At 52.4% G+C, this 15,021-nt stretch overlaps 6 protein-coding genes and 1 non-coding gene across 7 annotated transcripts; 3 read left to right on the forward strand and 4 right to left on the reverse strand.

Annotated features, from left to right (window-relative positions):
- Window positions 1–220: 220 nt before the first annotated feature.
- BDW47DRAFT_131889 (NADP-dependent oxidoreductase domain-containing protein) lies at window positions 221–3,455 on the forward strand (the record flags this gene model as incomplete). Its single annotated transcript, XM_024817413.1, has 15 exons — window positions 221–516; window positions 578–693; window positions 762–1,332; window positions 1,391–1,517; window positions 1,567–1,623; window positions 1,677–1,721; window positions 1,918–1,921; window positions 2,143–2,285; window positions 2,348–2,424; window positions 2,478–2,498; window positions 2,550–2,608; window positions 2,663–2,753; window positions 2,820–2,907; window positions 2,976–3,114; window positions 3,177–3,455. Exons 1-15 carry the CDS (start codon window positions 450–452, stop codon window positions 3,453–3,455), a joined length of 1,884 nt encoding a protein of 627 aa, XP_024671629.1. The 5' UTR covers window positions 221–449.
- A 148-nt stretch (window positions 3,456–3,603) lies between these two features.
- On the forward strand, window positions 3,604–3,674 carry BDW47DRAFT_t89. The gene has a single exon. It is a non-coding gene; the product is annotated as a tRNA-Gly (tRNA).
- A 138-nt stretch (window positions 3,675–3,812) lies between these two features.
- BDW47DRAFT_131891 (CHAT domain-containing protein) lies at window positions 3,813–7,880 on the reverse strand (the record flags this gene model as incomplete). The annotated part of the gene is made up of 4 exons (XM_024817414.1): window positions 3,813–7,130; window positions 7,170–7,291; window positions 7,328–7,424; window positions 7,464–7,880. 4 exons carry the CDS (start codon window positions 7,878–7,880, stop codon window positions 3,813–3,815), a joined length of 3,954 nt encoding a protein of 1,317 aa, XP_024671630.1.
- A 439-nt stretch (window positions 7,881–8,319) lies between these two features.
- BDW47DRAFT_131892 (uncharacterized protein) lies at window positions 8,320–9,411 on the forward strand (the record flags this gene model as incomplete). Its single annotated transcript, XM_024817415.1, has 2 exons — window positions 8,320–8,675; window positions 8,722–9,411. The coding sequence occupies 2 exons, from the start codon at window positions 8,320–8,322 to the stop codon at window positions 9,275–9,277; spliced, it is 912 nt and encodes a 303-aa protein (XP_024671631.1). The 3' UTR covers window positions 9,278–9,411.
- A 31-nt stretch (window positions 9,412–9,442) lies between these two features.
- On the reverse strand, window positions 9,443–11,042 carry BDW47DRAFT_131894 (flavin-containing monooxygenase; the record flags this gene model as incomplete). The annotated part of the gene is made up of 1 exon (XM_024817416.1): window positions 9,443–11,042. The coding sequence occupies exon 1, from the start codon at window positions 10,907–10,909 to the stop codon at window positions 9,443–9,445; it is 1,467 nt and encodes a 488-aa protein (XP_024671632.1). The 5' UTR covers window positions 10,910–11,042.
- Window positions 11,043–11,271: 229 nt separating this feature from the next.
- On the reverse strand, window positions 11,272–12,869 carry BDW47DRAFT_106538 (MFS general substrate transporter). The gene is made up of 2 exons (XM_024812787.1): window positions 12,555–12,869; window positions 11,272–12,505 (listed from the first exon to the last, which is right to left on the reverse strand). Exons 1-2 carry the CDS (start codon window positions 12,724–12,726, stop codon window positions 11,352–11,354), a joined length of 1,326 nt encoding a protein of 441 aa, XP_024671633.1. The 5' UTR covers window positions 12,727–12,869; the 3' UTR covers window positions 11,272–11,351.
- An 813-nt stretch (window positions 12,870–13,682) lies between these two features.
- On the reverse strand, window positions 13,683–14,899 carry BDW47DRAFT_131897 (lignocellulolytic auxiliary activity family 9 protein; the record flags this gene model as incomplete). The annotated part of the gene is made up of 2 exons (XM_024817417.1): window positions 14,254–14,899; window positions 13,683–14,194 (listed from the first exon to the last, which is right to left on the reverse strand). The coding sequence occupies exons 1-2, from the start codon at window positions 14,531–14,533 to the stop codon at window positions 13,683–13,685; spliced, it is 792 nt and encodes a 263-aa protein (XP_024671634.1). The 5' UTR covers window positions 14,534–14,899.
- Between the last annotated feature and the right edge of the window lie 122 nt (window positions 14,900–15,021).

Raw genomic sequence — 15,021 nt, forward strand, 5'->3', positions numbered from 1 at the left:
CACTTGCTTATTCGGCTCGTCTTATCTTCCGTTGGCAAACGGAAGCGCCAGGATCTATTATTTGTACTAGCTCTGCAATACTAACCGCTAGTCTGGAAGAGGGAATCCCGCTGAATTGCGACATGAGCGTGATAAGTCTGACGAGCGGTGCTGTTTCGGCTAGACGCTATGCTGCTGACGCTTATGTAGTAGGCTAAGCTGGAACAGCTGTCACTTGGAGGCCGCGAACCGCACGATTGGTCATGAGGATTTGGATCAAGACACCTGTGTTAAGACAACTGAGTCGCTTAAATATCACTGCCACACTCCGTCTTTGTTTCAGCAATCGCACGGCGCTAAGTGCCTGTGATTATATATACCGCAGATGAACGCATGAGACAGGTTCAGTCGAATGAGACACACTTTGACGACAGACATCTCTGAAGCAAACTCTAGGCGCAAACTTCAGCATGGGTTCCATAGCAGGCTATGACGAGGCTGCGAAAATCACAGCGCTCGATGCAAACATCCTCTCTGGTATACGGCCCTACAATTCTAGCACAGGGTGAGCGACTGACTGCTCTTGTTTTGACAACAGAAATCCCACTATTCAATCGGCCTCTGACTCTAACGAACCATGGATCTTCCGCTTGGGCAGAAAGCTATCGTATTGACTTGGAGGTCAATGATCAGACTGAGAGCTATTTTATGAAGGTAAGGGACACGGCCTACCTACGTACTGCGAACCCACCCTCGATCTAGTTGATTAATGCCCGTCAAAGGTGTCCGTGGGATATCATGGCAGAGAAGCTTTGAGAGGAGAGTTCGAGTCCACGTCTGCCATGCACGACGTCGTTGGAGATTTCACCACCAAACCGATTGGATGGGGGTCTTTCAAAAGCCTACCAGGAGCTCACTACTATTTCTGTCAGTTTCACGATCTGGACCAAGAAGTTCCTGAGCCAGAAAAATTTTGTCAAGGCGTCGCTACTCTCCACGCAAAGAGCCAGTCTCCTAACGGGAAATTCGGGTTTCACATCGTGACATACAACGGAGACCTCCCACAGAATAATGATTACGCTGATACATGGGAAGAGTTTTTCATCCACGGATTCAAACACATGATCCAGCTCAACATTGACCGTGGCGGACCCTGGAGCGAGCTGGACGGCCTGGATACTACCATGATCGCCAAAGTAATCCCGCGACTGCTACGGCCCATGGAGACGGACGGCCGATCCATCAAGCCGTCCCTGGTTCACGGCGACCTCTGGTGTGGAAATACGGCGGTCGACGCCGCCACCAACCGGCCTCTCATATATGACCCCGCCAGCTTTTATGCCCACAATGAGTGTAAGCATCGCCACTCCTACCAACTCGTTTGGCCAAAGCTAATAGGACAAAATGGCAGATGAACTAGGGAATTGGCGTCCCGAGCGGAACAGATTTACTATGAAATACTTTGAAGCCTATCACTTCCACATTGGGAAGACTCATCCAGAGAAGGATTATGACGACCGAAATGCGCTGTATTCCATGTAAGGCACCGTTCAACGGAGAGAGACAAGAGTTGCTTATCCAGTCTAGGCGCTTCAACCTTCAAGCTGCAGCTCTATTCCCTGATAACCCCTCCTTGCGAGAGTCGTAAGTCCCCAGTGTGCCTGACCATGCACAACCCTGCCTGCTCACACTTCTAGGGTGATCGATGAAATGAAGCGGCTCGTGGAAAAATACCCTGGCGGGTACGAAGAATACGCTAGCAACAAGGCTTAAACAATAGATGGTACTGGCCCGTCGACCAATGCCATCGTGTCCGTGCGGTTTGTTCTGCTGTTTTAACGAATTGGATTTGACTATGAACTTGGACCCTTCCGACCATTCCTTGTGCCTAGTAGATAGGGCGCGATAGGTTGAGCGTAGCGTACAGCCCCACCAAAGCGGGGTAAGTATCCCTGGGCAAAGGAGACCCAGGCGCCCCGCCCCGCCCCGTCACGAACATCCCAAAGCCCACGGTGACAACAACTAAAGTTGAGGTTCAACCAAAGATTTTCAGCATTAACGATGCCGGATCCAAAAGCACTGCCTGGCTCCTTCACCATTCAAGGAAATGCCCTCCCAGCCATTGGACTGGGAACCTTCCAAGGCGGCGCCGACAACAACCAGGTAAAGGAGACGGTTTTGAAAGCCCTAAAATGCGGATATCGACATATTGACACGGCGACGGCGTACGGAAACGAGAAGGAGGTGGGAGAGGCAATTAAGGAGAGCGGTGTACCACGGGGTGAAATATTCGTGACAACCAAATTGTAGTATCCCTTCATTGATCCTATATATCTCGTCTCGGGGTTATCAAACTAAGTCTTCGCAGGGCGCAAACATGGCATGAATCTGCCGACGTAGAACGGGCCTTGGATAAGAGTTTGGAGCTGTTACAGTTGAGCTATGGTGCGTCTAACCAACATAGAATTGAAATTGAAACAAATACTAAATAATCACAGTGGACCTGTATCTGATGCACTGTATGATTATCCGCTGCGCCTGCTAGAGCAACATGCAGCTAACTGGTAAAGTCCCGCATGCCTACCGCGCTGGCCCAAATAACAGCACCATTCGACATTCGGACGGAAAGGTACCCTCTCTTGTATTGACTGTATAGTGAGCCTCATTGATTTAAACCATACAGCCAGTCATAGATTACACCCTATCGCGAGACTATTGCTCTACATGGACGGCCATGGAAACCGTTGTCGACAAGGGCAAAGCGAGACTGATCGGTAAACATACACTGGCTTTTTGACATACTTCATCCAAGTCTGATAATGCATATTGATACTTCACAGGAGTATCCAACTTCAGCATCCTCAAACTTCGAAAACTTCTCGCCAAAGCCCGAATCCCACCAGCAGTAAACCAAGTGGAGGCCCATCCGTACGTAATCATCATCCTTACAGCGTCATCCTAGATAATGTCAAGAATGATACTAATGATAAGAGTAGATACCTCCCCCAAACAGCACTCCTCCACTTCTGCACCAACCACGGAATCCACATCACAGCGCACCAACCCCTAGGTGGCAAGCCCGTTGCAGCCGTGAACCCCAACGCCGACCGACCAGGGCCACTTTACGACCCAGACGTAAGTACCCAGCACCCTTATACTTTCAAAACATGCTAAATGTGCATATCCACAATCTATAGATCACAGCCATTGCAACAAAACACAACCTATCCCCCGCGCAGGTCCTCCTCGCCTGGCTTCTCCAGCGCGGCATCTCTGTCATCCCCAAGACGGTGCACGAGTCGCGACTAGTAGAGAATATGGCTCTGCGTAGACTAGATGAAGAGGATATCGTGGCTATCACGGGGCTGGCGGAGCGAAAGGGGGAAGTGCGCTACTTGGACCCAAGGGGTCATGTGGGGTTTGACATTTTTGATGAGAGGGTTGATGAGCCTGTGGAGGGTGAGGACAGAACATAATGGATACAGGGATATTGGCATCTTTCTGGTACTCATATAGAATCAATTTCAGACGATGCGACTACTTACATGAAAATACAACATCATAGGGCTCATACGATCACCTGACCCCAAGGTGTATATTCCGAAAACAGCCTTCATCATTGAAGCATCATTGGTCTAGTGGTAGAATTCATCGTTGCCATCGATGAGGCCCGTGTTCGATTCACGGATGATGCACAAATATTTCTTTTTCTTTTTTGAGTCTGTGGCCTAGTGGCAAGTGGGCCGGAGGCTCCACTGATTAGATTGAGATCCCTAGGCAGAGATATTGTAGGCTTAAATCCTGCATATGTTTTTTAGCTATGTAAAAGAACACTACGGCCCCGAATGCACAAACGGCCCCCAAAGCATGGGATGCACACCCCTCCGCCTCATAACCCCCACAGCCTCATGAAACGCGAATGGCGCCCTCCCGAAGTCCACCACCTCGCGTCCAGTCTCCACCAACAGTCCGTAAAACAGACCCGCCAATTCTGCAGAGACACTATCCTGCACCTTCCACAGCGTAGATAACACATGCGGCACGCCGGCTATGTGAAACCCTCCTGCGATGTGGATGCCCTCGTCAAGAAGAAGCATGTCTTTGTTTGCGCCTGACTCGCAAGCTGATAGGTAGACAAGGTTGCAGGTCTTGAGGGCTAGGTTGAGGATGGTGCGTGTGCAGAAGGGAGGCGGACGGGTCTGGTTGTCTTGTAAGAGGATGGCGCTTTGGGAGGGGTCTTTGCTGTTCGCGACCGCGTGGCATGCGAAGTGGGCAATTGTGGAAGCGGGGAGGGCGGCCTTGATGGATTTAGAGGTCGGCTGGCTGGAGACGTTTACTGTGAAGGTTGGAGATAGGGTGTCTTTGATCGTGGCGATTTCGGCCTCGACGGCGAGATCGCCTTCTGGACCGAGGCCCGGCGTGGTTGCCATCGCAGCGAGGAGGGCTTGCGGAGCGGAGCTCGGCTGCAAGCCCATGCGCTGTGCATTCAATCGGGTAAATTCCAGCGACTTGAGCGAGTTAGTGTACGATGAAGCAGCGATGTCATGGACGCAACGAGGTCCGGTGGATTCCGACGACGGCGAGGGCTCAAAAAAGTCACCCGCGGCGTGGATGGGGAGCACGCTGATCCAGCCAGTCGAGACCCATATGACACGGGGTTTTCCGAAGGGTCCGCGCTCGTACCTGTCCCAGTTGATGGAGGTGAGGACCGGTTGGGCAGCTGCTTCCCATAGCCATTTCATGACTACTTTATATGCATCAAGGGCCCATGCTTGGGACTCGGGGATACTGAGGCTTTCTCGTGCTTGTAGGAATCGCTGGCCCCAGTGCTGTACTTTGCTTAGGGTGAAGGATGGTAACGGGAGATTGTACACCTCGTCTTTGGTGATCACGAGCGCGTCACTGCGGTAGTCGCTGCAGTTGATGAAGACGATTGGTGCGTCGGCGGCATAGGCTTGGAGGTCAGTGGTGGTGTCTGGGATGCGCAAGAATGACTGAAACCCTGGTAGTGCTCTGATGTCGCCGAGAACCAGGCGGTAGGCGTCCGAATCGTGCTGGCGCTGCATGCGATTTGCATCGTCCACCGTGACAGACGCTAGATCAAGATCGCCTGATGCACCGGCAGCACGCGATTGCTGAGTGACTCGTTGCTGCAGGGTGCGGAATCTTTCAGCGAGCATGGGGTCAATGGCCTGGATCTCATCCAGTTGTGTCTCCCGGCCTTGAACGCGGTCCCAGATGAAGGCACGTCCGGCTTCAAGACGTGGGATGACGGTGCTTGCGGGATCACCTGCGTCGATGGATAGGGCTGCAACCATACCCGGGACAGATTCATATTGTCGTACGAATTTGAGTTGCTCTAGTCGAGTCGCGTGCATTAATATAGCCTCGGGAAGTAGATCCAAGCTGATGAGAATGTCGTTTCGGGCCTTCGCTCGATCTTGAAGCACACGACTGGACAGCTCGGCAGCCTGACACGCCACAGTGATTCGGATGGCTGGCGAGATAATATTCAAGTTGGCGACATAATCGTATTTGTCTAGCGCCTGACGCGCATGCTCTTTGAAGTCAGACCCCAACTTTAGCTCATACATGGCATACAGTAGATCGGCGTGTTTCATTACGGGGACCCAGTAGACGGGGTCTTCCTTGCCCAGCAGCCCTTGAGACTCCTCATACGCCTTTGCACAGGTCTCGAAATTGGCGATCTCTCCGGTAGACATAGCTAGCAGCTGAAGACAAGCAGCCTTGTGGTTCAGCGCCATGCCCCGCAGTGGAGCCGATGCGGCGCTCCCGACGGCGAGACCCTTGGAGTAGTAGTCAATGGCATTTTCAAGGTCAATTGATTGCTCAGATACGCCATACGACAGTTGGTAGGTATTGCCCATAACGGTGGCGAGCATGGTCTTTACTCCGTCGCTGAGCGGGACAGAGCCGTCGAGTGCCTCGGCGAGTAGATCCTGTGTTTCTCTAAGATCGTCTACATTTCGCTTGCTTTGAAAGCGCAGCTGTAGTGCGGCGCTGAGATTCCCCACACGCAGAGCATGTCGCGGATGATGCGCGTCCATACCCGAGAGACTCCTGCGACAGTACTTGACGGCAGACTCGATATCAGCTTCCGCCCGCCAGTGGACAAACCGCTGCACCATGACGTTTCCAAGGGCGGAATTGACCATGAGAATATTGGGGTGTCGGTCCGTTTTGTGGGTCTGCTGAAGCACCGACAACGCCTCTTTATGTGCGTCGATGCCTTTCTCTAGGTGTTCGGGGCGCGCCTCGTGCCCGAACAGCTGTACATACGAATTTCCTAAATCGTTGAGAACCAGCGCTTTTGACGATGTGTCGTTGTGTATGAGTTGATCGGCCTGCGAGAATTTCGAAATTGCTTGGCTGAGTAGCTCGGTCTTTCGAGAGCCGTCGTACTCTGCGCGGGTCGCTTTGCCCATGATCCATACGCATTGGCCCTGGTGTTCTGAATTGTCAGACGGACACAGGGAGAGTGCTCGTGTGGCAGCAGATACACAGGCGCGCATGTCCTCTGGCTTTTGGAGACGCTCATAGCGCGTGGATAAAATCTGAGCCAGTAAGCGGTGGGAATCCCACAAGTCGTCATGATCCGGAGCCTGTGTGGCTTTTCTCCCACACTCAACCGCTTTGTCAATGAGCGACAGCTCACCACTGGCTTCGTACAGACTGTAGTAAATGGCTGCGAAGCAGCGGAAAACTAGCCCAGTCTCGGAATGCCCCGGCGGTAACACGTTGAATGCATCGTTAGCTAGCCTCAGGGCTTGACCGAGCAGATCTTCAGTCGCGCCCCGATCCAGGCATTTTTCTGATTTGCAGCGATAGAACTCTGCAAGTGTTACCCTTGACGTGATGGAGGTGGGGTCACTCGTGATAGATTTTCTCCACAACTCACAGGCCTTTTCTCCCTGCTCGGGGTCTCCTGACACCTCGAACCGCAGGTTATAGGCATTGGCAAGTTCGGCTGTAAAATGGAGCCAGCTTTGATTTCCCGGTGTCTCCTGACCGAGAGCTTTCTCATATAGAGAGATTCCTTTGTCTCCATCTGTAGCCATCTTTGCTATGCGGAAACGCCCAATGTACGCTTTTGCGGCGTTGCGGTAAATCATCCCATACGGTGCAAATTGCTGCGAAGAAAGATCCGGATGCGCGTCACAGAATTCGACCGCTTCATCGTGGGATTCAATAGACTCGGTGAGTGACATGACCCTCTCTGAGTCGCTGCCAGACATAGTAAGGTAAAGGAATTCCCCCTTGTTAGAGAGGTGCCGAGCGCGCGATGGTTGTTCTCCGGCAAGGCCGATAGCACAATCAAAGAATAGACTTGCATCTTCCTTGTCGCTGTCCAGCTTCGTTAACTCCCAGTGCTTCCAAAAGACGAAAGCGACGTCGCAGGCCCATTCGCACAATACGGCGTCATCCTCGTCGGCAAATTCCATCGCCAGTTTGTAATGGCGAACTGCCTCGTCTAGGTCGTTCTGTGCCTTTTTGTTCTCCCATCTTGTTTGGTACAGAAGTCCCAAGTGGTGGTTTGATTTGCCTCGGCCTGGATGTACGGCTGGTACGTACCACAGAGCCATGACTTCCATTGCGAAAGCCATTGTGAGAAGATCGTCATTACCTGTCTGTCGGTACTGGTTCAAGGCTCGGTCAGATTGGTGATGGCATAGCGCAGGATTGTTGGGATGGTTTCCGGAGTCTTGAATGGCGCAAATCAGGATCTTTGCCATGTATGGCAACGAGTCCAGATAATTGGGATCAGCGAAGAACGTTCCAGGTTGAAGATCCGTCGTCATGGGCTGATCCCGAGCAAAGGAATTTTTTGCAGTGTCGATATGGCATTGTGGGACTTCCGTCTGGCCAGACTGGCAGGCCATGTCGCGTTACTTCTCGGATTGAATTAGGGCCGTACAGAAGTCTACCAACCCGCAACCAGCTAATCACCAACTTGATATGTTGTTGGCATGCATGTTTATAAAAAACAAAAGATGCGACTTAGCTGAAAAATGCCGAACGTATTCGCCAGATCGTTCGATGTCCAGAGCGGGGCAGCCCCCAATTCGTATTCACGACGAGGGGGGAATGAATCCTTGACGGGGTCTCATCCAATCGATCTCTCGGTTCTCACCGATTGAATTATCAGCCCCACTGTGCTTCTATTTGTTTATCTTTGACTATCCAACCCCGCACACGCATCACATTGGCCAGCTGGCCGCAGTCGTCATTGTCGGCGCTTAAAACAGGGCTTCGCGGAACTCGGGCAAAATCGTCCACTCGATTCAGACGTAGATTTCAGTTTTTAGAGCTCTACCCACAATGTCCACCATCGGAACCCTCTACCAGCAATCCATGCTGAGACACCCCTACGGCTATGCATTATACGAGCCTGAGTCGACAAAGACGCTCAAGCCCGGATCCTGCGGCTATCTGACCGAGCTAGGCCAATGGACGCCCCTGATCGGAGAGGACCAAGCGCCCATCAACCTGGGCGACTCGTCGTCTCTCAGCCGCAATGGGCTTAAGCCATTCGAGCAATTCTACCGCGCACCAACTGACAAAAGAGCATGGGGCCCAAAGGTGTGCGGGCAAGTCAAGCAGCGTAAGCTAGAGCTCGACATCGGCGCGGGGCTCATCCCAGCGGGCATTCCAGCCGACGTGGGCGCGCTGTACCGGTATAGCAACGAGGGGGGGGTTCGGCGCCATCCTCATGACGCAGAGCCCGGTGACGAAAGAGTTTGTGTACGGCGCGACTGCGTTCCGCGTGTGGTGCAAGGAGAACTCGCGGATGATTCTGCGGCAGTGGCCGGATGTAAGAGAGCGGGGGCTGGTGATTGTTACATCGACGTATTCGACAGATTTTGCGATGCTAAATGCGTGGACGGACACCGCGAAGGAGCTTTCTGTTGGGTTTCGCGCGGGCGTGGTGGGAATTGGTGAACTGGGACCGTCGTGTACTTGGTATACGGCGAATGGGGAGAGTGGCTGGGTGTCTGTTGCGGCGGGGGAGGCGGACGAGAAGAAAGTTGTTTTCTTCGGGGGGCTGTGTTTCAGGTATAGAAGATTGGGGGCAATCCTGCCTTCGTCCCATGCGTTTAGTGCGTTTCCTGTCGAGAAGGCGAAGTTCCGGGCTGGTGATCCTGATGCGAAGGAGTTCCAGACTGTTGATGAGGGGGAAGATGGAGCATATGAGGTGATGGTGACTGCAGAGGAGCATGGCGAGATGATCAATTTACCTGGGAGTAACGAGGGGAATGATGAGTATGATGACTTTTGACGGCCTCTAGTCTGATAGCGTAAATGGAATATGAGGCAACGGAGAAAGCATTTGGATGGAGTAGGGATATGAAATTTTGATCAGTATCAAGAAGATATAGATGAAATAGAGCCAACAAGCACAAAAGCCACAATGACACTGCAGATATTTGATAGATGCGAAGGTTTAAACAGCCTCGGTAAACTCCATGCATTCTCCAAACGACCCATACCGCGCATTCAAATAATCCAGTATGTAGTTCGACCGAGGCCGCCATGGGGAGATATTCCCCGTCTTGGGTAGACTGTCATCAGCAGCGACGATGTACGTGGACTTCAGATCCCAAAGTCTACAAGGCAGGCCCGACGAGCCGCGCATGCGAGGCGTGCACGCCAAAGTAGTCCCCTTCCCATTTTCCATATGCTTGATCAACCGACAAATGAGCAACGCACTGACATCGACGCCAAGCGTCCACGAGGCATTGGTCAAGTAGCCTAGAACGAAGAACGCGTTAGGGATGTCCTGGAGCATGACGCCTTTCCACATGAACTTCTGCGACAAGTCGCAGGGATCGCCGTCGACTGTGAACTGGGTGCCGCCCCCTATTTGAAGGCTCAGCCCGGTAGCAGTGACGATGATGTCCGCATTGATGACTCTCCCGCTGTCGAGGACGATATCGCGATCAGTGATTTCTTGGATGTGTGTTGTCTCGATAGTAGCCCTGCCGCCGCGCAGGCTTTGGAAGAAGTCACCGTCGGGAGAGGCCAACAAGCGCTGATCCCACACGTTGTATTGGGGGGTAAAATGAGGATCGATGGGTATATGATCCGGTAGCTGTTGACCGACTAACTTGAGAATGAAGGCCTTCGCGAGACGAGGGAACCGAGGACATATATAATAGCCTGCGAGAGTGACGGCCAGCCACCCATAGCACTTTAATTTACGTGAGAGGGCAGTGGGAAGCAATCGCGTCAGCCATGTACTATTGCCCGAGCTAGAAGACACAGACACGATGTAGCTTGGATTGCGTTGAATGACTGTCACGGCGGATGCGGTCTCTGCGAGTTTGGGGACAAGCGATATTGCAGTGGCGCCGCTGCCTATGACAGCCACTTTCTTTCCGCGGTACTCCAGGTCTGGTGGCCAGAATTGGGGATGCACGACCGTCCCGCGGTAGGTGCTTAACCCTGGAATTTCTACCGACAGAGGATGCTGATGATCGAAGTACCCTGTGGCAAATATTACAAACCGGGAACGGAAACGACGACACTCTTCATGTTGAGCCACCGTTTCCAAGGCCCACATATTGTCTTGGGAGGACCACACCGACTTCACCACGCGGTGGTTGAAGAAGATGTGAGAGTCAATGGAGGACACTCGTGCTGCGTCGTTGATATATTCGAAGAGGGCATGACCATTGGGCATGGTTTCCTCACGAGGATAGGGATACCACGGGAACCCGTACGTGTGGATATCGGAGTCTGCCCGGACTCCAGGGTAGCGAAAGAGGTCCCATGTGCCCCCGGGCACGGGCCTGGCTTCAAGAATAACATAGGAGTGATGTGGGAGCGTGGTCTGTACGCGGTATGCGGCATTGATGCCTGCGATACCGGCACCAATTATAACGATGTCATAGTAGTTTGCGGGTCCCATGCTCGAAGTGGACTAGTCGTTAAAGTTAGATAGTTTATTTTATTGTGTTCTCGGACTGAGAGGTTGTCTCTAGGTGGTGAGATTAGTTGTCGGGTAAATTGGATCAGTTGGACATGATCAGCCCACACAAGTCAGGGCGTGTTGGTCCCCTTTCATAAATTGTGTTGCCAACATGCATGTTCCTGTCATCTGCAGGGTTCGCTTAATGCGCTTGTGGAACCGGTGATTGCAATCCGATCACGCACAGGTTTCAATCTCACTGCATATGAGGGATCAGCTCGCCAGGTCCCATATGATACCCACTGCAGAAAATGGCTGAGGCGCACATCAATAATCATCGTAGCATGAGAACAGGTGTTGCGAAAGAATCATAAACAAACCAAAACAAAATAAATAATATTAATATTGAAAGTCCATGGACTTGTACCCATCAGCCATCATGTCAGCCACGTATGGTGACCAACCCCAAATGCCACACCACCATAATTAACGCAGCCGCAGCAGACGAAACTCCTGTCAACAAAACCACCCCATCATACCTCCCAGCCCCAAACCGGCCCTTGACAGCCGGTCCAGAAATCAGCGCTGCACTGACAGGACTCACCAGAATATTACCCACTCCCTGAAGAAAGACAAAGATAGTATACGTTGCGAAAACAGTCGACGGGTCATTACTAATGGCGCGGCCCATAGCTACACGCATCGTGGAGAAGCCGAAAGCAAAGAACCCGTAGAGGAGGCTGAAGAGCACGAGGAAGACCATGGACGTGGCCATTCCCCAGAATATGAGAGCCGCTGCGGCAGCAGCGAAACAGCAGACGATGGCGAGAACGCTGACGGATAGGTTGAGGTCGGAGAGGTACCCGAATGCGAACTGGCCGACAACTTGCGCGATGGACATTACGGCGATAAGAAGGGCTCCGTTGCGAGAAGAAAGGCTGAGCGAGGCCGCGAAGGTGGGAAGGAAGACAGAGGGGAAGAAGAAACCAATGCCTTGGACCAGTGTTGCAGACGCGTAGACCCAAAAGAGGGGGCGTTTCAGGAAGCCCCAGTGTGAGCGGGCGATGATCGCGCTGTCGGAGGGTGGGAGACGGCCTCTGAATAAGGGGATCAGGGGTGCGGTGAGAATCGCCATGCCGACCGCACTTGCGCGGAGTGTAGTTTTGTGTCCGTATTTGTCGAGAAGGGTCTGGATCAGGAAGGGCATTACAGCGCCTGTCATGCCCGACGAGGCTGAAATGAGACCAAATGCCATTCCCTTTCGCGCGACCCACCATTCATTGACCATGCTGATGATGGGGTAGGACAGGGTGACGAATCCTAGACCGTAGAGGAGGCCCTGGGTGGCAATGAGTCCATTGACGGTGGAGACGAACGAAGCTCCGAGGAGACCAAACACACAGAGCGGCCATCCCATCCAGATCTGGTGTCGTTGGTGCCTGGGAAACCTCTTGGTCACCATGGCGGACAACGGGGCACCTAGGTAGTACAGCGCTTGTGCTAAGGTTCCGATGAGGGCGATATTCGATCTGTCATTTGTGAAGTCTGACTGCCTTTCGTAAAAGCTCTGGAATACGCCGAAAGACATGGGGAAACCTGGAATAGATCAGCGTCTGAGTGGCGAAGCCTGTGAGATGAGGTTTACCCCAGAATAAAGCCTCGAACACAACCCCTGCGATAAGCACAGTCCAGGCAGGCCGTCCACCGTCGGTCGGATCTAATTCTTGGACCGAGGTGGATGCCGGAAGGGCTTCATTGTCAAGGCGGTGCAGGGAAGACTGAAGCTCAATTGCAGAGACCGGCTCTTCGGAAGTCATCGTGTAGACTCAACTGGGGAAGCGTCCCTGCCAAATAACCTGGCTCGGATTAAGAAGAGAAGATGAATGAGTTATCAACGTTGACAAAGTGAGTATGCCGCACAAAAGACCCCGCTGATGTAAAGTGCATGCATTGGTCTGCTGTCGACGTACACCCCACCTTACCATAAAATGATATGTAGCATCGGCGAGAAGAACCGGGCCACACGGCACGTACACGGCCAACTAGTTGCCCGCCTCGGCCCCACCCACGCCCTTCGCACGACGACGAAAAAATAAAAGTGGATAGATAAGTCAGTAAAGCACGTTATTCAGCCCAAAAACGGCCTGTCATAACCAAGTTCAAGAACACGTCTCCTTGATTCCCGTCTCCATCCAACACACCAGAAAACGGTGGATCCAGAGAAAATTCTACCGACGTATCGAGTGGAATAGAAGGTGCCTGTGATGCCGTAGGTAGCTGGGTCAGATTTCAGTAGACGCAAAAAGCGGTCCCCTGTTGGTAGCGGGCATCTCGGGTCCTCCTAGGACAGCATTACTAGAGTTGCAGCGAGTCTGAAGTTCGAGTCTGGGACTCGAGTCTTCTAGATATTCTGGTCTGATGGACATCTTAGAATGGATTGTGGTTTTGTGTATATGTTGCCTTAGATGCAGCACATGGTATGATTTAGTAGTCAGTACCGAAGATAGAAAACAGGTCTGCAGTGGGGTTGCCAGTGGCTGTGGGAAAAATATCGATGATTACAAACTATTCATAACTAGTGAGAACAACTTGATGCATCTTGTGGCTATTCACAGAGGCTAATACATGGATATCCATGTTATCTTACTATTTAATATCTCATACATTCAGACATACAAGAACAGCTATAGCATTCACAAATAGATAATACACCCTAAAATAAGATAATACAATCACCAACCACTCCATAATACACCACAATCGTCCCCCTACACTAAGCACTGCACGCGCAAGTATACGCAGGAGGGATGGGGCTACCTTTCTTCTCCCCACCAGCCGCAGCACCACCCTTCCACACCTTCGGCCCAGGCAGGGTATAAGAAGTCGGATGCACATAGATGTTATAACTGATATTCTCATCCTCCGGCTTGTACACCCCGGGGATCTTCACCGTCGGTGAGGGCTTCCCAGCACCATTGCCACCGACCTCGATCTGGGCGCAGGTGAAGTAGAACTCGGCGTTGCCGGAGAAGCCGCGGTGGAGGGGGATGTGCTCGACGCGGACGAGGTACTGGCCGGCGGGGGTGTCGGCGGGGATCTTGAACGACGCTTGGTTCTTGTCCCAGGTGCACCAGTCGGTGTCTTCGAGACCCTTCTGCGAGATGTCGTTGCACAGGCCTTCTTGGTGCACTTTGAACCAGTCGCCTGAGCCGTCGTATTGCTTGACGTCGCCGGGGGCTTTGGACATGTAGATCTGGAGGGGGCCGGGATGTTTCATGGTGGCGCCTGGATTGTCAGTTTTTTTTTTTTCTTTCATTAAGTAAAGAGCCATGATGTGAACATACCAAAAGCCAGCTCAAAACCAAGTTCAGCACCGGGCTGAACCTTGTAGACGCCAGTGCTGCCAGCAGCAGCCATGGAGTCCTTGTTGCAACGGAAGTCATCGCCGAGAATCTCGCCCGCAAGGGTAGGCTCATATCCATTGCTGTTGCGACGAATATACTCAAAATCGTTGGTCTTCTTGCCGTCGACGATGAGTTTCGAGAAGACGTAGTGGCCGGAGACGAGCGGGAGACCGGTGGCGGTCAACAAGGCGGAAACGCCCATGGTCGTAGAGAACTTCATGTTGTCGGTTGTGAGGTGTGGATAGGATGAGGCGTGGTGTTTGATAGAGCTGCTATACTCGAGTTTGGGGAGGGGGAGGGCTTATATACTGTATGTTGGACGGCTTTGCGACCATTGCGCTTTCGGTCTGCCTGGCCTAGAACTGACCCGAGACATGATGAAACTCGACACGAGGAGAAGAGTGGCATGCCCCTACCTCCAAGCTATCAAAACCGTTCAGGCCCGCAAGTAAAATGGAGCATATCACTTCCTGGCCAGACCGAACAGCCGGTACTCGTTATCGACCGAGGTCCACTACCGACGTATTTGGTAGAGCTATGCAAACAGACAAATCTAAGTGAAACGGCTTTGATATAGCGCGACTGCGAACGAGCTAGGTGACTACCTTGACCAGGCCATGGCAAGGCAGTTGGGATATCGTCAACTGCCGGGAAAAGGTGAAAATAAACAGCCCTATACTGTAGTGACCACTAGCGTTGAAAGTTAAA

This window comes from Aspergillus candidus, assembly GCF_002847045.1.
Source record: "Aspergillus candidus strain CBS 102.13 unplaced genomic scaffold BDW47scaffold_25, whole genome shotgun sequence".
NCBI classification, from domain to species: domain Eukaryota; kingdom Fungi; phylum Ascomycota; class Eurotiomycetes; order Eurotiales; family Aspergillaceae; genus Aspergillus; species Aspergillus candidus.